This window comes from Cetorhinus maximus, chromosome 29 (genome assembly GCF_964194155.1).
Source record: "Cetorhinus maximus chromosome 29, sCetMax3.hap1.1, whole genome shotgun sequence".
Classification (NCBI taxonomy): Eukaryota; Metazoa; Chordata; class Chondrichthyes; order Lamniformes; family Cetorhinidae; genus Cetorhinus; species Cetorhinus maximus.
In genome coordinates this window covers 23,965,161-23,991,971 of record NC_135907.1, presented here as the reverse complement: position 1 = coordinate 23,991,971, position 26,811 = coordinate 23,965,161, and the positions used below count along the sequence as shown (strand labels likewise).

General features: G+C 43.9%; 1 protein-coding gene across 7 annotated transcripts in view; it reads right to left on the bottom strand.

The window, feature by feature from the left end:
• Positions 1-26,444, bottom strand: part of LOC144669448 (epsin-2-like) — a 44,725-nt gene extending 18,281 nt beyond the window's left edge. For 5 of the 7 annotated variants that reach the window (XM_078531884.1, XM_078531887.1, XM_078531890.1 and 2 more), the window contains exons 1-6: positions 26,385-26,444; positions 20,098-20,671; positions 15,964-16,200; positions 15,357-15,469; positions 13,403-13,468; positions 5,466-5,567 (exon numbers count right to left, since the gene is read on the bottom strand). In XM_078531884.1, coding sequence (XP_078388010.1) covers positions 5,466-5,567; positions 13,403-13,468; positions 15,357-15,469; positions 15,964-16,200; positions 20,098-20,455 — 876 coding nt within the window. In that variant the 5' untranslated portion in view covers positions 20,456-20,671; positions 26,385-26,444. Of the gene's footprint in view, positions 1-5,465; positions 5,568-13,402; positions 13,469-15,356; positions 15,470-15,963; positions 16,201-20,097; positions 20,672-23,864; positions 23,989-26,384 lie in introns of those variants that run through there. The other 2 variants (XM_078531885.1, XM_078531888.1) reach the window with 2 other exon arrangements.
• Between the last annotated feature and the right edge of the window lie 367 nt (positions 26,445-26,811).

Sequence of the window (26,811 nt, the reverse complement as noted above, 5' to 3'; positions counted from 1 at the left end):
CCTGGATGCTTTGTACCAGGAGGCAATCACACCCCTTGGATAGGGTCCTCTGATTTGGAAGGTAGTCAGGTACAGGAGGGTGTGACTGCAGCTGAAGGAAGTAAGGGGACCCAGAGGACAGGAGTGTCAGCTTCTGCAATTGCCCAACAGGTTTGGGGTTCTTTCAGCTTGCTTGGACGAGAGTGGGGGCTGATGAGCTGACTGGCCATGGCATGGTGGTACAGGAAACCATTCAAGTGGGGGTGGCAAAAAGGAATGTAGTAGTTGTAGGAGATAATAAAGAGAGAGGGATCAATACTGCTCTCTGTAGCAAAGAGCAACAGCCCAGACTGCTATGTTGCCTGCTCAGTACCAGGATTTGGGACATTTGCTCAGGGCTGCAGAGGAAATTACAGTGGAATGGGGAGGATCTAGTTGTTGTGGTCCATGTAAGTACCAACAACATAGGCAGGATGAGGAAGGAGATTCTGCAGAGTCAGTATGAGGAGCTAGGCACCAGATTAAGTCGTCGAACCTCAAAAGGTAATAATAATTTCTGGATTATTACCTGAGCCACGTGCAAATTGACATCGGACAAACAAGATTAAAGAAATGAATGTATGGCTTAAAGACTGGTGTGGGAGAAGTGGGTTCTGGTTCACCGGGCACTGACACTATTGGGGAAAGTGGGATTTGTACTGTTGGGACGGTCTACACTTGAACCATGCTGGGGCTAGCGAGCCACATAACTAGGGAGGTAGAGAGGGTTTTAAACTAAATGGTGGGGGCAAGGGAGCAAATTTAGGAAGATGTGGTAAACCAAAGAGTAGAAATGATAAAGAGACGATGACAGGAAAGGACAAAGTATAAATCTGAGAGTAAATCAACAGACAAAGATTAGATGCTACAAAAATAATAAAAGGACAAAACTAAAGGCTCTGTATCAAAATGCACATAGCATTCAAAACAAAACAGATGAACTGAGAGCGCAAATAGAAATAAACAAGTACGGTCTGATAGCCATTACAGAGACATGGCTACAGGATGACAGAGATTGGGTAGGTGGAATTTAGGAAGGAGAGGAAACGGTGGATGATGGCTCTGTTAATTAATGATGCTATTAGCATATTAGAGAGGGATGACCTAAATTCAGGCAACCAGGATGTAGAAGCGGTTTGGGTTGAGATAACAAATGATAAAGGCAAAAAAAAGTCACTTGAGAAAGTGGTGTACAGGCCCCCTAATTTTAACTACACGGTAGGACAGAGTATAAATGGAGAGACAATTGGAGCTTGTCAGAAAGGTACAGCAATAATTGTGGGGAATTTTAATCTACACAGACTGGAAAAATCAAATGGGCAAAAGTAGTGTAGATGAGGAGTTCATAGATTGTTTTTGGGATAGTTTCTTAGGACAGCACGCTCTGAAGCCGGAGAGCAGGCTATACAACACCTGGTATTGAGCAACGATAAGATTAATTAATTGATAATCTCATAGTGAAACTCTTTCGAGTTATCAACAGTCACAGATTGCAACTCTTTCGAGTACAATCACAGTTCTTGGTTTCCGGGAGTGGGACATGAACCCACAACCCTCTGATTCAAAGGCGAGGGTGCTATGAACTGAGCCGCGCCCTTAGGTAGCAGCGATCATAATGATTAAATGTTACATTCAGTTTGAGGGACAGAAGAGTGCGAAGGCTAGTATTTTAAACTTAAATAAGGGCAATTATGAAGGCATGAAAGTGGAGCTAGCTAAAGTGAACTGGCAAATGAGGTTATGGGATAGGTCAATAGAGGTGCAGTGGCAGACATTTAAGGGGATATTTCAGAATACACAGAACAGGTACATTCCAATGAGAAAGGAAAATTCCAAGGGGAAAACCCATCATGTGGTTACGTGTGTGTAAAAAAGTTAAGGACAATATCACACTTAAAGAAAGAGCGTATAATTGCGCAAACAAGGGTGGTAGGTCCGAAGATTGGACGGGGTTTAAAGAACAGCAAAGAATGACAAAAAGGAGAGAAAAATAGCTAGATATAGAAGGATGGATAGTAAGAGTATTTAAATAAAAAAAATTAACAAAGTGAGTGTTGGTCCTATAAAAATGCATCTGGGGAATTAATAATGCAAAGTAGGGAGATGGTGGCTTAATTGAATAGGTATTTTGCTTCATTCTTCACTATAGAGGACAAAAGTAACACCCCAGAAATAGCTGCAAATCAGGAAATGGAAGGGAGGTAGGGAGGAACTTGGGAAAATTACAATCACCAGGGAAGTGGTATTGAGTAAATTGTTGGGGCTGTGAGCTGACAAATCCCCGGGTCCAGATGGACTTCATCCTCGGTTCTTAAAAGAAGTGGCTAGTGAAACAATTAATGCATTGGTTTTAATTTTCCAAAATTCCCTAGATTCGGGAAAGGTTCCATTAGATTGGAAAATAGCAAATGTAACTCTGTTATTCAAAAAGGGAGGGAAACAGAAAGCAGGAAACTACAGGCCAGTTGGCCTAACATCTGTCAGAAGGAATATATTAGAAGCTACTAAAGATGTTACTGCAGGGGACTTAGAAAAATTCAAGGCAATCAGGCAGAGTCAACATGGTTTTGTGACAGTGTAAAGAACATATTTTTTATTTGTTCTTGGACTGTGGCTTTAAGATTGGACTGTGGCTTTAAAAACTACCTTGGCTACAGTTTAAAAGAGATGTTCACTGGAGCAGGAAGAAGAAAATCTACAATGCTGCTATCTCCTGGAACAATGTGTGCCAGGTTGGACAGAATGATGCTGGGACAGAGACCTGGTTTAAGGGGGAACTGCCTAGCAATGGCGTTCTGATTGGCTCCTGACCAAATGGCCAGGTTCTGTGTGAGGATAGTGCAGCGGATCAGCTCCTTGCCTGAAAAGAGGAGATCTGAAACCTCTCTCTCCTGTGTTTTGTAAGACTCAGGTAATCCTGCCATAGTAGCTAGCTGGCTATTCCTCACATCGCTGTATCCTGCTTTCTTTGAGAAAACCCTGTCAGGAGGAAAAGGGGGAAAACCACCAGTACAGACATTAAAAGCAAGTTTCAAACAGAGAACCACAGACTGCAAGTGCTGGGAGACCACCTCGTGTCAGCCACAACAACCTGCAAGGAATTTGATAGAAAGCAATCAAAGTCAACCCATCTAATCCTGAGCTCCGGATTGGTGCTATTGAACTGTTTTATCTCACCCTTAAAATCCATGTTTTGTGTGTCCTGAGTGTGTGAGTGTATAGGGGTTAAGAAGGGCTAGAGTTTAAGTTATGGAGTTAAAAGTTAGCAGTTCTTATTTCTTTCTTTTGCCACTATTAAACAAATTGACTTTAACCAAACAGTTATTTACTTGTTAATTTACAAACCTGGTGCTCGTATTCTGTTAACCTAAATTAAACAGTTTGGTAGAATTGGGCAATTTGGTGATCTAATCAAACTTTTCATATTTGTCACGGCTCGGGAAGCTTGATACTACAGCGTGCTCTCCTCGGTGAGTCGTGACAAAAGGGAAATCATGTTTAACCAATTTATTGGAGTTCTTTGAAGGAGTCACATATGCGGTGGATAAAGGGAACCGGTGGATGTACTGTACTTAGATTTCCAGAAGGCATTTGATAAGGTGCCCCATCAAAGGTTACTGCGGAAAATAAAAGCTCATGGTGTAGGGGTTAACATATTGGCATCGAAAGATGATTGGCTAGCTAACAGGAAGCAGAGAGTTGGCATAAATGGGTCTTTTTCTGGTTGGCAGGATGCAACGAGTGGTGTGCCACAGGGATCAGTGCCAGGGCCTTAACTTTTTACAATTTATATAAATGACTTGGATGAAGGGACCAAGGTACGGTTGCGAAATTTACTGACAACACAAAGATAGGTAGGGAAGTAAACTGTGAAGCGGGCATAAGGAGGCTGCAAAGCGACATAGGTTAAGTGAGTGGGAAAAGATCTGGCAAATGGAGTATAATGTGGGAAAATGTGAAATGGTCCATTTTGGCATGAAGAGTGAAAGAGAAAATTAGCTAAATGGCAAGAAACTGCAAAGCTCAGATTCAGAGGGATTGGAGTGTCCTAGTGCATGAATCGCAAATGCAGGTACAGCACATAATTAGGAAAGTTAATAGAACGTTATCGTTTATTGCGAGGGAAATTGATTTTAAGTAGGGAGGTTGTGCTTCAGTTGTACGGGGCAGTGTGAGGCCAAATCTAGAGTACCGTGTACAGTATTGGTCTCCTTATTTAAGGAAGGATGTAAATGCATTAGCAGTTCAGAGAAAGTTTACCAGACTAATGCCAGGAATGGGCAGGTTGTCTTATGAGGATAGGTTAGACAGGTTAGGCTTGTATCCGCTGGAGTTTAGAAGAGAAAGAGGTGACTTGATTGAAACATTTAAGACCCTGAGGGGTCTTGACAGGGTTGATGATGTTTCCTCTTGTGGGAGGATCAAAAACAGGGGTCACGATTTAAAAGTATGGGATTGCTAATTTAAGACAAAGATGAGGAGAATTTTTTCTCTCAGAGGGTTGAGAGTCTTTGGAACTCTCTTCCTCAAAAGGCGGTGGAAGCAGAGTCTTTGAATATTTTTAAGGACGAGCTGGATAGATTCTTGATTAACAAGGGGGTGAAAGATTATCGAGGGTAGGCAGGAATGTGGAGTTGAGGTTACAATCAGATCAGCCATGATCTTATTGAATGGCAGAGCAGACTTTGAAGGGCTGAATGGCCTCCTCCTGCTTCTAATTCATATATTTATATGTATATACTGTATTCATGTGTACTGTGGCTACAAGTGCAGGTCAGAGGCTGGAAATTCTGCAGAGAGTAACTCACCTCCTGACTCCCGAAAGCCTGTCCACCATCTACAAGGCACCAGTCAGGAGTGTGATGGAATACTCTCCACATGCATGGATGAGTGCAGCTCCCACAACATTCAAGAAACTCAACTTCGTTCAGGACAAAGCAACCTGAATGATTGGCACCTCATCCACAAACATTCACTCCCTCAACCACCGACACACAGTGGCAACAGTGTGTACCATCTACAAGATACACTGCAGGAACTCACCAAGGCTCCTTCGACAGTACCTTCCTAACAGGCAACCTCTACCACCTAGAAGGACCAGGACAGCAGACACATGGAGACACCACCGCTTGCAAGTTCCCCTCCAAGCCACACACCATCCTGACTTGGAAATATATCGCTGTTCCTTCACTGTCGCTGGGTCAAAATCCTGGAGCTCCCTCCCTAACAGCACTGTGGATGTACCTACACCACATGGACTGCAACGGTTCAAGAAGGCAGCTCACCACCGCCTTCTCAAGGGCAACTAGGGATGAGGAATTTAAAAAATGCTGGCCTAGCCAGCAACACCCATCTCTAATGAACGAATGTTAAAAAAAACCGACATGGTTGAGATAGTTGTAAAGAATTATTAAAGGAATGGTCAAAAAGATGGACCCCTCCTGTACCTCAGTTTTGTGGGGGCCCACGACTGGCATTTGCAGCTTCTGTCGGTTCTCTTCCAATGCCAACTGTAGACGCAGGTCATCTCCACGGCGACGCTGCTCATCCTGCACAAACCACAGAATTGTTACAGCACAGGAGGAGGCCATTCAGCCCATTGGAGGGTCGGTGCAGACATGAATGAGCAACTCCCTTAGTGCTATTCTCCCCGTAACCCAGTACATTCTTCCTTTTCAGACAACAGTCTAATTCCCTTTTAAATGTCTCAATTGAACCTGCCTCCACACACTCACAGGCAGTGCATTCCGGATCCTAACCACTCTTTGCATGAAAAAGTTTTTTCTCATATTGCTTTTGCTTCATTTGCCAATTACTTTATATCTGTGCCCTCTTGTTCTCAGTCCTTTCATGAGTGGAACCTCTATCAAACCTCCTCTCCAAGGAAAATAATCCTAACTTCTCCAATCTATCTTCGTAACTGAAGCTCCTCATTCTCATGAATCTTTTCTGCAATCCCTCCAGTGCCTTCACATTCTTTCTAAAGTGTGGCACTCTGAACTGGAAGCAATACTCTAGCTGAGGCCAAACTAGTGTCATATACAAGTTCAACATAATGTCTTTGCTCTTGTACTCTATGCCCCTATTAAGAAAGATACCGTATGCTTTATTAACTGTGCTCTCAACTTGCCCTGCCACAATCAATGACTTATGCACATATACACACATGTCCCCCTGCTTCTGCACCCCTTTTTAGAGTTCTGCCATTTAATATTGTCTTTCATTTTGGTAGGAAGAACATGGACACTTTACATTTCTCTGCATTGAACTTCATCTGCCACCTCTCTGCCCATTCCACCAACTTGTTTATGTCCTTTTGAAGTTCCACACTATCCTCCTCACAGTTCACAATGTTTCTAAGTTTCATATCATCCACAAACTTTGAAACTGTGCCCTGGCCTAGGTCATTAATATAATTCAGGAAAAGCAAGGGTCCCAACACTGATCCCTGGGGAACTTCACTACAAACCTTCCTCCAGCCCAAAAAACATCTATTAGGCGCTACTCTCCGTTATCTGTGGTTAGCCAATTTTGTATCCATGTTGCTACTGTCCCCTTTATGCCACGAGCTATAACTTAGCTCACAAGTTGGGTGTGCGGCACTGTGTCGGATGCTTCTTGGAAGTCCATGTGCAACACAGCGACAGCACTGCCTTCATAAACCCTCTGTCACCTCATCAAAAACTCCAGCAAGTTAGTTGAACATTTTCCCTTAAGAAATCCATCCTGGTTTTCCTTAATTAACCTGCATTTGTCCATGTGACTATTAATTTTGTCCCAAATTATTTTTTCTAGAAGTTTCCCTACCACCGAAGTGAAACTGACTGGCATGTAGTTGCAGGGCTTATCTTTGCATCCTTATTTGAGCAAGGGTGTAACGTTTGCAATTCTCCAGCCCTCTGGCACCACCTGAGTCTAAGGAAGATGGAAAGATTTTGCCAGTGCCTCCACAATTTCCACTCTCACTTTCCTCAGTATCCTTGGTTGCATCCCATCCGGTTCTGGTGCTTTATCAACTTTTGAGTACAGCCAGCCATCCAATACCACCATCTTATCCATTTTAAACCCTTCTAGTGTCTGAACTGCTTCCTTTTTTACTATGGCCATGCAAAGTATTCATTTGTACCTCACCTATGCCATATGCCTCCATGTGTAAATCCACTTTTTGGTCCCTAATCAGACCTACTCCTCTCTGTACCACCCTTCCATTTTATATGCCAATACAAGACTTTGGAATTCCCTTTTATGTTAGCTGCCAGTCTCTTTTCATGCTCCCTCTTTGCTTCTTTTATTTGCTTTTTCACCTTCTCTCTGAACTATATATATTCAGCCTATTTTTCCAATTGTGTTTTCCACCTGAATCTGTCATAAGCATACTTTTTCTTCTTTATCTTAGTTTCTATTTCTTTAGTCATCCAGGGAGCTCTAGTCAAATAGATTCTGTCCTTGATCCCTCTGGACATCCTCTTTCTCCAGCATTGCAATGCTCTCCTTAATCAGTACCAACATCCCTCCCCCTTTTCCTTTCCTGAACACCTTATACCCAGGAATATTTCACGCCCAATCTTACCCTTCTTTGAGCCAGGTCTCTGTTATAGTCACAACATATTTCCACATAGCAATCTGCACCTGTAACTCACCAATCTTATTTACCACACTCCGTGCAGTCACATACATGCACAGTAACCCTGATTTAGATTTTATTACTTCCTCCCTTACTCTGAACCCCACCTATTAACTTACTATTCCCTATTCTATTACTATCTAGCTCTTCCAGTATTCTATAAACCTTGGTGTTCCTCTCTGATTATGATTCCCACACCCCTGCCAAGTTAGTTTAAACCCTCCCCAATAGCACTAGCAAAACCAATGCAAAGACAAGAATCAGATTTACCAATCCGAGCTCAGGTATGGCAACGAGTCACGCAAAAGAAAAAAGACTCGGGCTTGCCTCCCTGGTTTGTGACGAGACACTCAAAACACTACAACTAGCATCGGTGGCCCTGAGCTAGAGATGGGGAAAAAAGGTAAATAAATTACTCAGGGATCCCACTTTGAATGGCTACCCAAACATACTCACTGGGAAGGAAGTGTGTGCAGCATTGGATCAGAAAAGGATCAGATCCCACTGAAATGGCCAACATCAGTCCAGAACTGCAGCCTGGTACCGAGTGTTTTAACAGCAGAATATATCGCTCAGAAGTATGACAACTTTTTGAAAAAGGTTAACAAGGTCATTTGGGAGACAGATTTCAGGGTGAGATGCAAGTACGCTAGGGTAGGGACAGGAGGTAAAAGGAGGAAAAGATTCAGGTTGACGTGCCCCATCCCAAACACAGCTGTGTAGACTTCAATCTGACCTTCCGATAACAGCAGGAGTTAACAAAGTCTAGGTTGTCACATCCATCTTAACAAAATTAAACACCTTGTAACCAAGGCACAAAAGCACTTTGTAAAATACCCAAAATCTGTCATTTCATTTTCTACCTCCGATGCAGCATTTCACCAACTGTGCTTGTGGGGGAGAAATTCGTGCAACTACCAACCAACTGGTTCAGTATCTGAAACAGGCAGCAGAAATAAAACCCAAACTGTGACCAAACTCCTCTTGCTAAACCCACAGTGGGTGCAGCACACAACCAAAGTGTTTGTGAAAACAGATTTCCTATCATGGCTCAGCGAATGCACTCAATTTATCTAGTCAAAATAATCAAATACATAGTATTCAGCATCCATATTATTTGTTGAAACAGATTCATGCAGTAAGTCACCTGAAGAGCCCAAGGTGGCCATCTGTACATCTCCAGTTATCATTCTTAGAATGAGCTGTACGACAGCAGAGCTCCCTGGGATACCAGCTTACAACCTGGTCTCCAAATCAAGGATTAAGCAACAATCCCACTGACTATTCGAAGTCAATATAGTTTAATCTGCAGATTATGACTCAAAATGAAAATCCCTGGCACAGTAAAGATAGAAGAACTGATTAAGCACAAAGGAGAAATTTGAACACTGACCAAATAGAATGAAAGTCTGTCTGGATTTGTATCCAAATCTCATGACTAGCCAACTTGTTTTCTCCCACTCTCAGTCTGGCCATTACTACTGCAGTAACAACTGCTGGATCGGAAGTCTTGAGGAGCAGTGGGTAGAGTCTCTGCCTCTGAGCCAGAAGCTTCAGGTTCAAGTCCCACTCTAGGACTTGATGGCCAAGGAAGGTTCATTCATAACGCGGCGACATGTTGGGTGTCAACCTGTAAATCCTTCCAACTTAGGCCAATGGCAGGCAGTAACAGTGGGAGAGATTCCCGGTCAGCCATGTGATAAGAAAACTGGAGCCTCTACCATCATTATCCATAGCTGCAGATACAACATGCATGTAAAAACGTATGTTGCCATAGCAACTCGGACTCCTTGAGGGGCCGATTGGCTGGATAGCGGGTGTTGCTCAGATAGGTGCCAACAGCACAGGGTTCGATCCCCGTTGTGGCTGGGGTTGATTCAGGACCTGCCTCCTTGCCCGACCCATGGTGGAGGGGGTGGCGCTTGGGTCGGACCTGCCTTCAGGCAGAGAACTAAAGAACAACTGCTGGATAATGAGGTCGCTTTCCTCATTGAGAGGTATTCCAACTCTCTTCAGCTAGTGGTCAGGGAGAAGGCTTAAATAGGTTGAACTAACCACCCACATCCTAGCTAATAACAAAGATATTTAGGATAATCCTTTCTTGCTCATCTTTCCCGCTGTTCCCCAACAGCCTTGCCCCTCGCCCCACAGTCTGTACCCCAAGCCTTCTGGCAGGGTTCTGAATTATCTGTGCTGGTTCCACATACCTCTTCACTGCTTTAATGCAACACTGGAGTCACAACAGCCTTCACAAGTGACCCAGGATTGATTGGGAGGCTTGTCAGGTAGATCAATGACATCCAAATTCTTGGGAGATGACCTACAGTTAGCTGGAACTGCCTACAACTTCCACAGACCAGGTTTCAGCTGAGAAGATGCTGAATCCAGCAGAGCTCTTATTGTTCCCCAGCTTATAGCATGAATATCCAGGCATTCATTTCCACTTTCTCCACTACACATATGACAAGACGACAAGAGAATCATATGGTTACAGAACAGTCTCACTCCACTGCCTATTCTCCATAGCCATGATCAAATCTGTCTCCATCACACTCTCAGCAGTGCATTCCAGATCCTAACCACTCACTATGTAAAAAAAATTATTCATGACGCCATTACCTTAAGTCAGTGTCCTCTGGTTCTGGATCTTTCCGCCAATCAGACAGTTTCTCTCCATCTACTCTGTCCAGGCCTCTCAGGATTTTGAGCACCTCTATCAAATCTCCTCTTAATTTTCTCTTCTCCAAGGAGGACAGCATTAGCTTCTCCAACCTACCCACATAACTGAAGTCCCTCATCACTGGAACGACATCTTGAATCAAGGCACCAAATCACAACTCAGATGGCCTGGACACAAAGCAGGAAGAGGCAGATGGAATGGGAGGAGACTCGTGTGCAGCACAGAGCAGCTGGGTCAAACAGCCAGTGCAGAATACACCAAGTGATATAGGTTGACAAAGGCCACCAGAAAGACCACAGAAACGCCCATTCAACTGTTATGGCAGAAATCAGAAACAAGAGAAATAATTATAATGTTCACGCCTTGTGTGTGGTGGAAGCAACCGGTGCAGTTTCATTTATGCATTGCTTATCCATGGATTCATTTCTCAAAGTCTCACAATCTCTGTAGGAAAAGGAACATGTTTCATATTGATATACTGGAGCAACAATTTGGAATACTAGTGTTTGTAGGTGTTTGGGTGCAATCATATTTTTCAGTTGGCTCCAAGTGGTTAAAAACAAATTATAAGGCTACTTGAAGTCCATGTGGGCCATGTCCACTCCCTCCACCACCAATGTACTAGGACAGGAGCGTGTACCATCCAAAAACTACTGCAGCAACTCACTAAGACTTCCCCAATCTTCCCTTGACTGCTAAGAAAAAGACAACAATGAATCCACAGACCCTCTTGGCTCATAGTTCCTTTCTCAACTCACGAACAATACATGCTGACAAGGAATCGTGGTCACGTAACTCTCATGAGAAGCCATGCCGTTCCTAAAACAATTTACTGCAAAAAGCTTCAAGGGATTTAAGAAGCGTTCTTGGTGTGTTTTAGAAGCTGTTCATATGCTATATAAAGTTATTTATTGGAGTGGGTCACTATATTGCTGTTTTTTTTTGTTTCTGTGTACATATTTCATCTGTGCATAAATCTGGCCTAGTAATTTTAGCCTGTTTGCATTTGTCTGTCAGCAGACCACTTTCCACCTATGGAGGGAGATAATGGTGAAGATGCAATGTATTCTTAAATTAAGAACTCATTGCAGGGTTGAATGTTAAACTTGGGCATGCAAACACTTGCGGTATAGAATAAAGATGCAGATTTTGTTTCATAAAGAGCTACTGCTTATGAAGAGGCCTGAACACAAATAAAAGGCACTGGGATAAATTTCAAACTGCAAAGACATCATGACATTGAAAAGATGACATCATCTCAGCTTGTTTTCTCAAGGATGACATCAAGAGGTGTAACTGCTCAACTTAGGTCATGTTCATTGGAGGTAATGTGGTTACTGGGATTGGTGGTGGGGATAAAACAGAACAAGAGACACTTGTTTTATTTTAACTTCACATCTTGTTTTCCAAGACATCTGTTTCAGTTTAAGCTGTAAGCATACCCTGTGGTTATGTGGAATCATGAAAACTGTACCCATCCCGAGATCTCAGTCTGCTGGCTGTAAGCAATCAAAGCAAAACGAATATCAACCCAGCTCTTGCAGGCTCAACAGGACAAAAATTGCCCTTAATTTAGTAAGAGACCACAGGATGGCTGGTGGGGGCAAAGGAAGATCTCTCTCTCGCTGCTGCAGGAAGAGCTGCTTCTGAGGTTGAGGCCAAGGCAAGTTGTTGAGCATTGAGGGAGCTTTACTCTGCACCTAGCTGGTGAGCGTGTTATGTCAATACTGACTGCCGAGGAGAAAACTGCACCACTTCCCAGCATCAGCTCTCAACTGGACCAATAAAAATCAATCACAAAATAAGAAGTTCCATGAAGTAATTTATCCTGGGCTGAACACAGTCTGTAAATATCACACAGCATGCTTCATTTTTACATACAGTTTAAGCAGAACATGCAACAGGAGTGGGAGACTGTCTTTCTATCAGAGTAAGACCTCAATAAGCAAAGAAATAACATACAGATCACCCACGACACTGCCCATTAATGTTTTACATCATACAATGCATTATTCTCCTCCCGAGGTTCAGCCATGTTTAAGGTAACCTTTCTCCTTAAAAGCCATAATTATTACAACTAAACTGAAGTGACTGCAAGCTGTGGTTAATGGTTACTTAGTGCAGGAAACCCACAAGTTGAACTATGCTGCTCTGTCTTCAGTTGCAACCCAGAAGCACTTAAATAAAAAAAAAACAGCATTTAAGGTCAGTCTGCATCTAGAGCAAATGCAATGCCTGCACGAAAAGAGCAGGTGGATATACATTTGGAACTTAAACATTCTGCCCTGTTTCGCATATTGCGGGAGCGCAGGACTTAGTAGGCGTAGGCTTCCCAGCCTGTCAAGCCTGCTCTACCATCAAAATGATCATGGCAGATCTGGTTGTGGTCTCAACTCCCCTTTCCTGTCTGACTCCCCATAACCCTTGGCTCCCTTGTCTATCAAGAATTTATCTAACTCAGCCATGAATATACTCAATGGCCCTGTCTCCACTGCTCTCTGGGGAAGAGAATTCCACACACCAATAACCCTCAGAAAAAAATCTCAGTCTTAAATGGGAGACCATTAATTTTTAAATTGTGCCCCTTAGTTCTAGTCTCCTTCCATAATAGGAAACATCCTCTCAGCATCCACCTCAAGTTCCTTCAGGATCTTATGTTTCAATAAAATCACCTCCCATTCTTTTCAACTCCAATGGCTATAGGCCCAACATGTTCAACCTTTCTTCATAAGATAAGCCCTTCGTCCCAGGAATGAGTCGGGTGAACTTTCTCTGAACTGTTTCTAATACAATTATATCCTTTTTTCAAATAAGGAGACCAAACTGTACACAGTGCTCCAGATGTGGTCTCACTGAGGCCCTGTACAGCTGCAGTACAACTTCCCTTCTTTTATATTTCATTCCCCTTGCAATAAATGCCAACATCCCATTTGCCTTCCTAATCACTTGCTGTACCTGCAGCAACTTTGTGATTCATGTACCAGGGCACCCAGATCCAGGCTCACCCTCCCATTCATGGCCACTCACCACCAGCCATTGGATCCATTCTTGTGTAAATCATCAGTACTAAACGGTCCTACCTGTGTATTCAGGGTCATCACGGTGTTCCTTGGCTGGCTACCAGCTGTTGTGGCACTTTTGAAAATCTATATAGGCAAAGAAGAAATCACCAAGAATGTCACTAAACATTTTATACAATAACAAACTCGTACTGGCTCCCCTAATGGATCCCTGTGATCGCAGGGGAGAGCTGCTCGCAGAGTGTGGGTAACATGCACATACTGGGGCATTAACAACAGGTCTCGCAGGAGAGATTAACCATAAATATTTCTTCCAATCAGAAATATTTCTCCCCTCCCCCACCCCAAAGAACCCCAAGTGATCAAAATGAACCCAACTCGCATTATAACTTGTGTGCATACATCACAGAAAAACGGATGGCTTCAACACTTCATTCACTGTGATCTACACTTGAGACCATAGCAAAGAAGCTATTTTTAAGCTTCAAATATGAAGGTGGAACTTCAAAAGTTCCATCTAGTGTGGAAGGATCAATACAGCAGTAGTAAGTACAAGAATCAAATAAAAACAGGAGGAGGACTAGAATCGAGCAACTGGTCAGTCAGTGTCCAAGAGCAGAATATTGAAGGGTTTTTACCCAAAACATTAACCTTTCAGACGCTGATGGACATGCTGTATTTGGAATTTTTTTTGACTTTTCTCCCTGGGAGGGTAATAGAAGTTGACCAGAAAAGGAACTTCCACCAAGACATTACTCTAGTCTTAGCCCGGTCTCTCTTATGTCCATTTTTCCCTGCCCTTCTCAACCGCCTCCCCTGCCCAGTCGCATAGACAGATTCTTGCCTCTAAGATTATACTTCAGAGTTCAGGAGGGAACAAAGATATGAGAACAAAAAGTGCAGAAGTAGGTTTTAAAATACACTATAACCCCTTTGTATTGGAAGGAAAAATAAAAGATAAAAAGCTGGAAGCTTGTCATAAAAATTAATGCTGAGCCGTACAAACCAGGATGGCCCCAAATCTCACTGCTGGTCTAGTTAGCCGATTCACCTTTGACACTACAATCTGCCTCAACCTGATTTCGTGTTGACTCTTTAGGTGTCTTTGTTGGAAGTGGACAGGTGAAGCAGAGGTCTTACTCTGCGCCACCTACTTGCCTGTTGTTCAGGAGTACTGCTCTGCCAACAGTCACTACAGGTCCCCCTGGTCAAGTAATAGAGCAACTGATATTCGTGGAATCATTCATTTAGCAAAGGGAGTCTGCACATTTAACTCTCTCAAGATGCCGAGTGGACACCTGTCTATTGTTTTCTTTATTCTTTCATGAGGTGTGGGCATCGCAAACAAGGCCAGCATTTGTTGCCCAACCCTAATTGCCCAAGGACTTGCTCAGCCATTTCAGGGGGCAGTTAAGAGTCAGCCACATTGCTGTGGGTCTGGAGTCACATGTAGGCCAGACCAGGTAAGGATGGCAGATTTTCTTCCCTATAGGACATTAGTGGACCAGATGGGTTTTTACGACCATCGCTGGTAGTTGTCATGGCCACCATTACTGAGTAGCAGCTTTATATTGCTGTGGTGGGATTTGAAGCCGTGTACCCAGAGCGTTAGCCTGGGCTAAAAGCAAAATACTGCGGATGCTGGAAATCTGAAATTAGCCTGGGCCTCTGGTTGCTAGCCCAGTGACATTATCACGACACCAATGCCCCCCACCGTGTTTCTGCTTTTGCTATTATTGTCCCCGAATTTAGATTATTGATAGAGAACATTCAATTACACTAACATAGCTCAGTATAGAGGGAATACTTAATCAGCAGCATGGTAAGGAAAAGCTTACTTATGATAAAGGAGACTTTAGAGAAGATCTCCCCCACACATCTCCCCCGTCAAAAATCAACTTTAGTTCTCCAGCGCTCAGTTTATTTGTTATTGCAATATCGTTGAATTGAGAGCAGTACGTGAAACACACCTGACCCCGGATTCCCCAGTGTTTGTTTTCCCAGCCCTGGGTACCTGTTCAGCCTCTTCCCGACTCATGGCCAGTGCCAACTGTAGCTGTAGCTCCTCTTCACCGCTGGTCTGAGGCCTCGTCTGCTCCAGTTCGGAGGAGATCTTCGGTGAAGTTGCTGAGGACACAGAAACATGTAACAACAGATGACTCATTATGAGGACAGTCCAGTCTCTCCATCTGTGTTAGGTCACACTCCCCAAGATAACACAAAAGCTTCCCACCTAGAACTCCAGGCTACTGCCGCAATTCGATAATGCACAATTGCAATTTTCTGGGCAATAATTTTAAACACTTTAATTAAACAACCCATCAATCTTTCCACACTTAGCAAATACAAACCAAGTTTATGCTACCTGCTACCTCATGCCATAACTCTTTAAACCCTGGTCTCTAGTACTCTGTGGCCAAACATCAATACTCACATTTGCACAGCACATGCAAGAGAAACTTAACCTTTTTGTATGTTTGTTGGTAAAATCCTGATACAAAAATCAGAATTTTTATGATTGAGTGCTTTGTTTCCTGAACGACGGGAGATGTTTGGTGAATAAATGTGCATGTGTGAAGAATATTTGCCTACACCGACGCGTGTGCACACTGAGCACTTACAGCCATGGTAGGAAGCAGGCGATCCACCCACTTTGCCACACTCATCTGATTGGCTCGTGGACAGGTTTGGGTGGCTGGAGCCACGCCCGAACATGATCTGGTTATTGCTGCCCACCGCAGTCGTCACACTCGACATCCGCTCTTTTGTCTTCAGTGCGTGACTGCGCTCAACCCGAAGCCGCTCGTCATCCTTCAGTAACGCAATGAGCTGTTTTGATTTCTCCCGCACGTTGATGCCTGGTTTGGAGAGAATCGATTGCAATGGTTACGGCTGCACTTCACGGCAATACAGCTTACAAAAAGGAGTCAGCTGCCCAAAACAAATAAACACTATCCCATCAATATAACTGAATGTAACCAGCACTTCCTGCAACTTGCAAGGCCTCAGGAGTTTGCCTAAAGACAGTTTATAAAAGACAGGTGTAAAAGAAGCTCTCTGTCAGCTTGGACACAGTACAGGAAACACATAGACCAAAGCATCTGAATGGGGAGCAGCAGATGCATCTAGCCTCACCGCATTAGTGTCAGCTGGGCACGCTTAACTCTAAATGAAAAGGTTACACATTCAACCCTCACCTCACTGCAGCCAAGGATCTAGGCCAAACATTTTGCAATGTCAGAAAGGCTGCCCTTTGGATCAAACATTAAATTAAGAGTGCTACCTCCCTGCTTGGCTGGATGTAAAAGATCCCATGACACGACTGGAAGATCAGAGTATTCACCCAGCTTCCAGGCCAACAGCACCATTACTGGTCATTCATCTTAATGCTGAGGAGATTTAACGGGTGGATTCATATTTGGAATCAAAGATATTAGGGGAGTTTAAGATGCAATTAGATGCTAGGTTAGAGAGGCAGGCTTGAATGGCCTTGATTTCTTATGTTCTGATATTGCGGAATCCATTTATAAGGTGTTCTCTTGATGCCAGAAAAAGCAAAAATCAATAATAATCCATGAATGTAACATCTCTACAATACAGCAGGGAATAAATTGGAAATGGGTAAAGGCACTGACGTAACATGGTGTCAGACTGATTAGAAAGTCCCAGTGTTGATCTAGATCTCTGCTGAGTTCACCAATCTCAAACCTGGGGTGGGGGGGGTTTAAATGGCAAAACATGTGGGAGGGGGTGGGTGGGGGGGCTTCACAGGGACAAAGACATTGAGGATCCTCATTTCTTGTTACTCAGTGAATCCTGCTGAAAGTGTGTCCATGAACTTGAGTTAAACCAGAATCATGCAACACAATGCCTACCCTACCCACTCCCCCAGTGCAGTAAGGAGACACAAACTGTCTAGACGTGGAACAAGGTACCAGAGAACAGGCAACAGCACAACCCAAGATAAAAGCAAAACACTGCGGATGCTGGAAATCTGAAACAAAAACAAAAATAGCTGGAAAAATTCAGCAGGTCTGGCAGCGTCTGCGGAGAGGAACACAGTTAACGTTTCGAGTCCGTACGACTCTTCATCAGAAGAGCCAGCACAACCCAAGATGGGCATCAGCCGACGATAGCAGGAAGAAAGTTTTTTTAAGAAAAGGCAAGCTTGTTTGAGATCTTAGCAGCAATGAGTCTAGACAGTCTGAATCTGATTCCTGCAAGTCAACAAGACAAGCACAAAGATAAATGTAACACAAATAAAATCTTCAGCTTCAGACGGCTGTAGGGCAAAGGGTGTATTGGTGAGAAACAACCATTATACAAATGAATTCAGAAGGGACAATGAAGATGTAGCAACTGATCAGTTCAGCTCTGTGGCTAACAATTGCAAGCTGTTGAAATACTAACTTGGATAGTAAAGCTTCTACTATACAGCGTCTGAAATCTTCTACTTTATGATCAATGCTTTTAATGTTAAATAACTGAATAAGCTGTCATTACATAAAACCAATTGTAAAGGCTCTAATTCAGGATGGTGGCACAAACTACAGCTTTCACCCACTATCTGAAACCCTCTACGTCGGAACAGTCTTGAAGAACCATTCCTAGTTTCTGATTCACCACCTATCACTGGTGGCCATGACTTCAGTCATCCAGGTTCCAAGCTCTGGAATTCTGTCCCTAAAATTCTCCCTCTTTCTCCTAATTTAAGATGCTCCTTACTCTACCTCGTTAACCAAGCCTTTAAATTAACATAGTCTTTTGACTCTGTTTTTTGTTTGATTCTGCTCCTGTGAGGTATCTTGGGATCTTTCACAATGTTAAAAGGAGTGATTCAAATACAAGTTGTTATTGCCTTCATCTCCAGACTCTCTCCATCACCACCACCACCCAGCCCCTGCCCTACCCAACCCAGAGCCTCTGCCCCACCCAACCCAGAGCCTCTGCCCCACCCAACCCAGAGCCTCTAATGTGGTATTGGTCGGCAATGTCACATGATGGCAGGTGCAGTAGGGGAAGTGACACATGGTGGGTGCCCATTACACTCTCAATTTGTTCCCAGGCTTCTGACATGAACCATTCAATAGTCACGGTCAGAGACATGTCAAAAAGTCTCATCTGCAGGTTTCCCTGATGCTCCATCTCTGTGTGAAAGCTGATGCACACATGGGAGAAATTACAAAGAAGCGCAATAAGCTCTCACAATAACCCAGCAGGTTCAACCCAAAGTAACACACAGCATTGAGGCAGAGTCAGCTGTCCAAGTGTGGCGAGCACTATAAATAGCCTTGGAAGGAGAACAATTGGGTAGTCACTCCGAACGTCATTCAGTGACAACTACTAGGAAGTGAAAGTCAAATGGAAGCAAGAACCAATTGGGATCAGCAGGTTTTGACCTCTACAGCTAAAGACATGGCTGACACTCCGTCTCGGTACATGTGTGAAACAGGATTCCCTTGGAGATGGTGGAAGCAGTTAATGGGCAAATCAGACAAATTTCTTTCAGAAAAATAACACTTTGGGACACACGGTATGCTTGTAATTTGGGACAGAACATGGTGAATGGAGCTCGGGAGGAAAGGCAAGTTTGGACCTATGATTCCCAAAGCTCTCCACCACTGGGGGATTTCCTCACCTCATGTCTGCTCTGTTGAAGACTCACTGAGGCTGATCACTGCCATTAGTCAATAATTCCATTATCTTTGATTCATGTGACTACAGGATGGGAGAAGGCCAACGAGATCAAGTGATTTTTTTTTAAACCTAGCAATTCCCACGTTCAATCACAAGTGATTCCGAAACGTTTATTGAGGTCAATGGAAACTCCTTTTCCTGCTCCCACCAAGAAACTTCATGTTCCCACTTTTAACATGTGTACTAATGTTAAAAAAAAAAACGCGATCCCAACAAGTCCCACAATCTACCCCAGCAGCAGTTTAGCATTAACACATGCCTTCAAGCAGCAGGGGCCACTGGTTTCATCCTCACCACTAATACCTCCCAGCCACACTCACAGTGAGATCTATCAGGTCTTGCTCAAGCCACCCGCTAAAAGTCTGACAGCACCTATGTTATTTGAAGGTCACAGGTCTGGGGTCTTTTAATAGCAGAAAGGCAAAGTATTTCTAAGAAGCCAGTCTTCTGAAAGAAGTCCCTGCCAAGTATTTTTTTTCTAAAAAAAAAAGGGTCGGAAAAGGAACTTTCAATGGAGTGAGCCACCCTTAAGATTGGAGTGTTTCTGAAATGTTCTTTTCCATCAAAAACTATAGAGCAGGAATTGCTAAGGCTGAAAAGAAGACCTCATCCTTGGAGCTTCATCTGAGAATGTGATCTCAAAGGTGCAGCCAGACACAAGTTGCAGGGAAATATAAAAAAAAAAGAACTTCGTTTTCTCTTCCTCCCCACTTCCCTACTTCCCACGCCTCCACAACACTGAGGTACTGTACCACCAGCAACAGCAGCCTTCTTGCATCTGGTCACCCTCACAGTGTGGTCACTGTGATGTTGTCACAACCAAGGGGCTGAATGGCTTATCCAGCCATGCACACTTTGCAATAGAAGTCAACAGAATTAACCTTTCCCTTGCTTTGCCCAGAAATGGTGACAACAACCCCTGTTAGCTAACAGCACAAACTGGAAATCCCACATCTGGTCTGCATGACTAGGTTCCTTGCCCGTTGTTGCATTTTTCACCCCCCAAGGCCTTACGTTATATTTAAGTTTTTAAAAATATTAGAAATAGGAGCTATTACCCTGGTCCCTCCCATCCCGATCGATATACTGAAAATCCTTCAACGTCTGAATGGCAAAGACATTTTCCTTGCACTGTTGTGCCACACGCTCAGAGCCTGTCTTGATCAAGTAGTCCATCAACATCAGAGCCTTGTACACATGACGCCAGTTCTTCCCGTGGTCATTGAGGCGTTTCCAAATCATGCTCATGATCTCTGAGAAAGCCACCACATTGTACGTCAGGTCAGAGATTTCGGCCATCAGCGAACTCGAGGGGCCCCATGGATCGTTTGACGTGGCCTCTCGGACTTTTATCTCCGCTTCCGAATAATTGTTCACAATGTTTTTCATCTGTCTCCGAAGAGATGAGGACGTCATAGTGACTGTTTTAAGCTTTCTTCTTCCTTTCTTCCACCCCCAACCATCCACGGCCTGACAGGCGCCTTTCAGCAGCAAATTATTAACACCATTACCAATTTCTGTGCAGGAATGCGTTCCTCTGTTCAACCCAAATTAGTCTACATGTTGCCCTGGAAGTGTTTATTTGGGCACTTTGCTCTGCCGTCAGTTCCACTGTTGCCACATATCTACAACCTGGAATTAAAAAAATGGAAATTTGATTAATGTTCCTTGTTCCTATGAATTTTCCTCTCATTTTCCCAATGCTCCATTTGTCCTCCCTCTGTGCTCACTGCGTTGATAAGGACTCTTCACGCTGACTCCTAGACCCTCCTTACAACTGTGCAATTCTCCATCTCCAGCCTTTCCTTCCTTCCAAAATCTGCAAGCATTTTAAAACCTCAATACTACCCAATATACTGATTGATTTCACTCTCGTTTCACCTCACTCACGCCCTGCACTATTGGCCTTGGTTTCACCTAGGTTTCTCTGTTTAAAAACAAGTAGGGAACATGCTTGGAACATAAAAATATAGGGCTTTGTACTAATAGCTGATGCTATATAGAGTCATGCACAACAAATGCTGCTTTTTAGGTGAGAAAACATAACCCCTTTGATTATACAATCTGATCACCAGCTTCTCACAATTGCTCAATGTTTTCTGAAATCATTCCTCATCAACATTTACCTCAAGTTACTTAAATTTCAAAATAAGGATGAACTAAAAATGATCTTTTGGTACATATATTAAAATTTTTAAACTTGAAGGACATGGGGCGAAGTTATTTTACCTACAGTTGACTTCAGACCTCATTCCAACCTTCTAAATAGCTGCAGCACATAGTAGCAACTGAAAACTAAAATTTAAACCATGATTTTTGCAGTTAGAACTGTGCACATTTGCTTCCCTTTCTTGCGCCTGCAGTAGAATCTTTAGATTTGCGCTTCAGCTCCCTCTCCAGTTCCAACTTTACAAATCCATACTCTGTGACTGACAGGTCGATTAAAGATGCTATTCTACAGCCCGATTGTTAAATAATTTATTAGGAGCACTACTGTACCTTGTAGCCTCAAAATGCACACTGACCTAAATTCTACACATCAAAAAATATCTACCTTACCACAAGCAACACCACCAGACATTGTCAGAAACAAAGCATGGGATGTCTCTCCCTCTGCTCCAAAAGGAAACATTCGCAAACCTATGGGGAAAGAGCCCCTTGTTGGATATCTTCAAAGAGCCAGCATACGTACAATAAGCCTTTTCTGCTGCAAGATTCGATGTAAACCAATGACAAAAATAAATTTAGTGGCTGATCGGGAGCCTAAAATTCACCGACAGTTTACAAATGCCTTCGGATGTGATTTCAGAAATTTACCAGCAACTGTAACTGAATTTGAAGCAAAGCACAGAACCCGGATCCGGTAGCTTTAGCACAAGCATTTCCTAGCTAGGACAGCGTCATTTTGTGACTGATTCACCGAGCTGCAAAAGTTCAGTGACAGCAGATGGAATCTTTGCACCAAGATGGTACCCATATGGTGCCTTTTACTGCCAGCTTCCATCTTTTAAGGAGGAACAAGCTCCAAGAAGTGAGATTCATTTTGCAAATCTTCTATTCATAGTTTTTTTTTAAAAAAACCTAAATGAGTGAGCAAACGCCAATTGCATATTTTCACCAATGCTCATTTTGACTGGACTCCAAGCTGTAAGTCAGCGCCAAGCGTTTACACTGACTCTGGGCTCCCTTATCCACATTGCAAAATCATACGTGCACAATATGCTACCATTCTGCTGGAAAGGGGAGTGAGGAAGCTCACAGGCATTATTAGTTCCTGGCATCACATCTAAAGAAGCACTAGTACAAAAGAGAATTAAGTCAGGAAAAAAGGGGAACAGTTTTCACTGCTTTTGTATGAAAATTAAGAGTCATGATAGGCAACTTAAGCCTTGGAGTGAATGCAACATGGTTCAAATTGATGCAAAATTCATGGCTTTAACTGTACACTTAATTGACAGAAACAGTTAAAACAAGCCAGGAAGTGACCTAGAGACTGCAATATATTCACAGGGTTCAAAAAAATATACATCATATTGCCCAATGCTCAATTAGCAACAGCAGCACCTGGGTCTGGCACACCCCTTTCATTAGTTTATTGATCATTTGTTTTATTCAAAAAAGAATATTACTGAACCGTACTGACTAGACCGTCCCAGGTCCTGGTCTAAGCGTCTGGCTCTTCTCACTGCCCTTGGGCTTAAGGAAAATATCAGAGATTTCAACAAAGCTATCGATGCCACTAAACTCTGCTGTGATGTGCCCATGGAGGAGCATCAAGCAAGGTTGTGTTGTGGTTCAACTTTGATGGCTTCTGAAGTTGAACAGACCAATGACAATCAGCATCTAGGCTCGTCCAGAGCAGCTCTGCAAAGATCAAAAGCTTCTGGTGAACTAGGAAGGAATTAGCAACAAAGAGATTTTAGGTGCAATTCAAATAGCCAAACTTCATATAGTGTCGGAATGTTCTCCAACATCTAGGATTCTTTGCATACTTCACATCTGTAATAACAGAATTCAATAACCCACCGCCTCCCACCCCATCAGAGACAAGTTCAGAGGCAGGGTGGGGCCATGTGATCGGGCAGGAAAGATGGAATAGCCGCATTAGGGACTCATTCCGCCATGCTGGTATTATTCCCAGTGGCGGGCCGGGAACTTGCCACACAGACCAACCACATAATAAACACTGTTGAGTTTGCCAGTAGCCTACGGGGTGAGGTTTTTTTTTGCTGGGAGCAGAGCGTCTGAAGGAGGGCAAACCACCGCGCTTGCTCTTGATCCCACCCACACTTAACTCTCCCCACGGCTCCATCAGCCCTGGAGGAGGCCCGAGTGCAATACTATATCAACAGTGACCACTGCTCCCAATGGCTTTGCCAGCACTGGAGAGCTGCCAGCCTCTGACTGGGATTTCCACCCTGCTCGGGGTTTAGTTCAACGGGAGGCCCAGCACTGTTCAGGTCCTGATTCTCACAAAATCACTAGGGCTTTCCGAAAACGCTCGACGCAGGGTTCCACCTGTTTTGCAGTCGGTAAATGTGAACCCCGCATCAAATATTAAATCCTGCCCAAAGTAAATGTACAATAACTTGGGCTTTCATAGAGGTTGAGTAGCACCATGGTTATGTTATTGGACTAGAAACCCAGACACCTGGATTAATGATCCATGTGTTCTAAACCCATCGTGTCTACAGAAACATTTAAATTCAACTAATTAAATAAAATAAAGCTAGTTTCATGGCAACCATTTAACTATTGGATTGTTGTAATGTTGATCCATCTGGATCAATAGTGCCCTTCAGGGAAGGAAATCTGCCATCCTTACCCAGTCTGGCCGATGTGACTCCAGATCCACAGCAACATGGTTGACTCTTAACTGCCCTCTGAAATGCCTTGGCAAGGCACTCAACTGTGTTCAAGGCAGCACTTCATTACTACGTTCTGAAGGGTAATTAGGGATGGGCAATAAATGTTGGCCTGACCTGTAACACCCACAAACCCTTGAATAAAAAAAAAAGGTTCTTAAACCACAGTTCAGATGCCATAGCCATGATACAACTCTACATAACCCAATCAACACCACTAAATTGACAGATTGTCTAATCATTTACCTCACCACAGTTTGTGAATGTTGCTGACCTAGGACTACATGCATGAACTTCCTGCACAATAGCCACTGCACTCCAATCATTAACGCATCCCTTAAACTGCTTCTAAACATTTCAACCAAATAAGGGGGCTGTATAAACTTAGTGCTTCTCTTTTAGCAATCAATCTTGCACTCCTCATTCACAATGAATTGTTCAATTTTATACCTAATGTTGGCTGCCTCATCTACAGACAACATACACATTGTTCCCTGTACTAAACTGCTATCACTGTGTTCAACACCACTAGTCCCAGGCTCGAAGCAAAGAATATTCTTTGCTGGGTCACCTGAGCTGCCAGCTCTGGCCAATCCAGCATGTCAACTATAGCAACATGAACTGCTTTGCAAGGGCAACTCATGAGTTCTAGTGAGGTCTTTGCACAACAGAAAAGCAGCCTTAAGCCCAAGAAACACAGGACAGCTCCGACACAATCTTCAACCTGATGTAACATTGTTGGTGCACTCCGAGAATAAAACACACATACACAGGCACACAAACCATTCTGTGGGGCATCAAGGTTGGAAAAAGAACGGGGAGTGGCAAAGACGAGAAAATTGAGAAGCAGCTGAGTGTGGAATTCAAACCAGCGTCACGACAGGCGCTGCAAAATCCTTTCTGAGCCCATGCTGTGCATCATATCATGACCCACTGCAACTTACCCGTTACAAAGTAAACTTTTATTAAAATATTTTTTAATAACCTGGAAGTAAGGGATAGAGAAGAGGAAACTGTTTCCAGTGGCAGGAAAGTCAGTAATCACTGGACGCAAATTATAAATAAGTGACAAAAGAACCAGTGGCCACATGAGGAAACATGTACGCTGTTGTTGTAGTAATCGGGAATGTGTTGCCTGAAAGGCTGGTGACTTTCCAAAACTGGACGAGAGTGCAGGGGGCATAGGGAAAGTAGGGGAGTGAGACCAATTGGACAGCTCTTACAAAGATTCAGCACAGATACATTGAGCCATCCACGTCCATGGTGAAGATGTTGGGGCCAGCAAACTGTTGAAGTGACAAAGGGCATTAGAAGAGACACGGATATAGTTGGGTAGAGGCTGACAATGGGAGAAATTACTCCTTCAATGAGCTGGCATAGCCACGGTGGGCTGTACGGCTGCTTCTGTGTAATATTTTACAAACAGCTGGGGATTGGTGGGCAGGTCCCTGAAGATCAGGAGCACGAACCACAACTGATTCCTCCCCCTCTCTAACATACATATGAATTAGGAACAGGAGTAGACCAATCAGCCCATCGAGCCAGCTCCACCATTCAACAAAGCCATGGCAGATCTGATTGTAACCTCAACTCCACATTCCCACTACCCCCAATAACCTTTCACTCCCTCGCTTATCAAGAATCTATCTATTCAGCACTGCCTTAAAAAAATATTTAGACTCTGCTTCCACCGCCTTAAGGTAGGGAGTTGCAAAGACTCACTATCCTCAGAGAGAAAAAAAAAAATTCTCATTTCAATCTTAAATGGGCGACCCCCTTGTTTTTAAACAGTGCGATTCTCCCACAAGAGGAGACACCTCTCCTCATCCAACCTGTCAAGACCCTCGTGGATCTGGTAGCTTTTCAATCCAGTCACCCCTGACTCTTCCAAAACTCCTGTCCAACCTCATAAAAAGGGGGCACAGAGCCAAGGGCAGAAAAAAAAGCTCTGCCAAGGAGGCAGCACAGCTGTGATGGGCCGAATGGCCTCCCTCTGAGATTCTCGGAAGCCAAGACCCAAGATTTAGGAGTGAATTATTTCCACAGGCTGGGTCCCAGGGCGCCTTAGATCCAAATTACAAGATTACTGAGCAGATTTAAGGAGCTTTAAATGCCCCCATTGCCTACACTTAATCTTTAATTGACACCAGGTTTGCAATACAAAATTAATTCATCTTAACCGGAGTTTACTGCCAGGCACAGAAATATAAGACCAGCCACACACTGATCCGGGGAGGGCGGGGGGGGAAGAAGTCAGCGGCCTGGATTTCAGACACTGGCCGGCTTGCCCTCGCTGGGCGTGGGGCAGGGAGAGCAGGAAAGTCCGAGGCCGCGGGACGAGGCCCTGACGATAGGGCCTCGGTGCCGCGACTGGGAACCCGAATTCGGAAGCCCCGAAGGGGGCCCCGGCTCGGAAAGGTTTCCGTGTAAATTTACCGGCGCCCAGGCCCGAGCCCGGTGACCGTTAGTCACACACTCACCGCCTTCCCGCTCGATCGGGCCTGACTGCCAATCAAAGCCCCGCCGCCGGGCCCGCTCCGCACTCACAGGCGGGGCTAGGCTGACCTGGACCAATAACAGCGCTCATCCTTGAGCGACTGCCGTTCCATCCAATGGTTTGCCAGAGATTGGATAGAGTGACAGCTGCTGGAGCCAATTGTTAAGCGACCTTATTAGATTGACAGTTACATGAAACAATAGTAATAAGTAAGCGCAGATAAGGTGCGTGGTCTGTTATCCAATAGAATTGTAGAGCCGCCCAGATATTTGTGATTGACAGTTATGTTATTCAATCAGCGGTGAGAATGTGGCTCATTGATATGGCAGGCAGCCAATCAAATTTCCAGCATGGCATTTGGGTTCAATTGGCCACTTGCAGTTGCCTTGACCTGCAAATCAATGAAGATC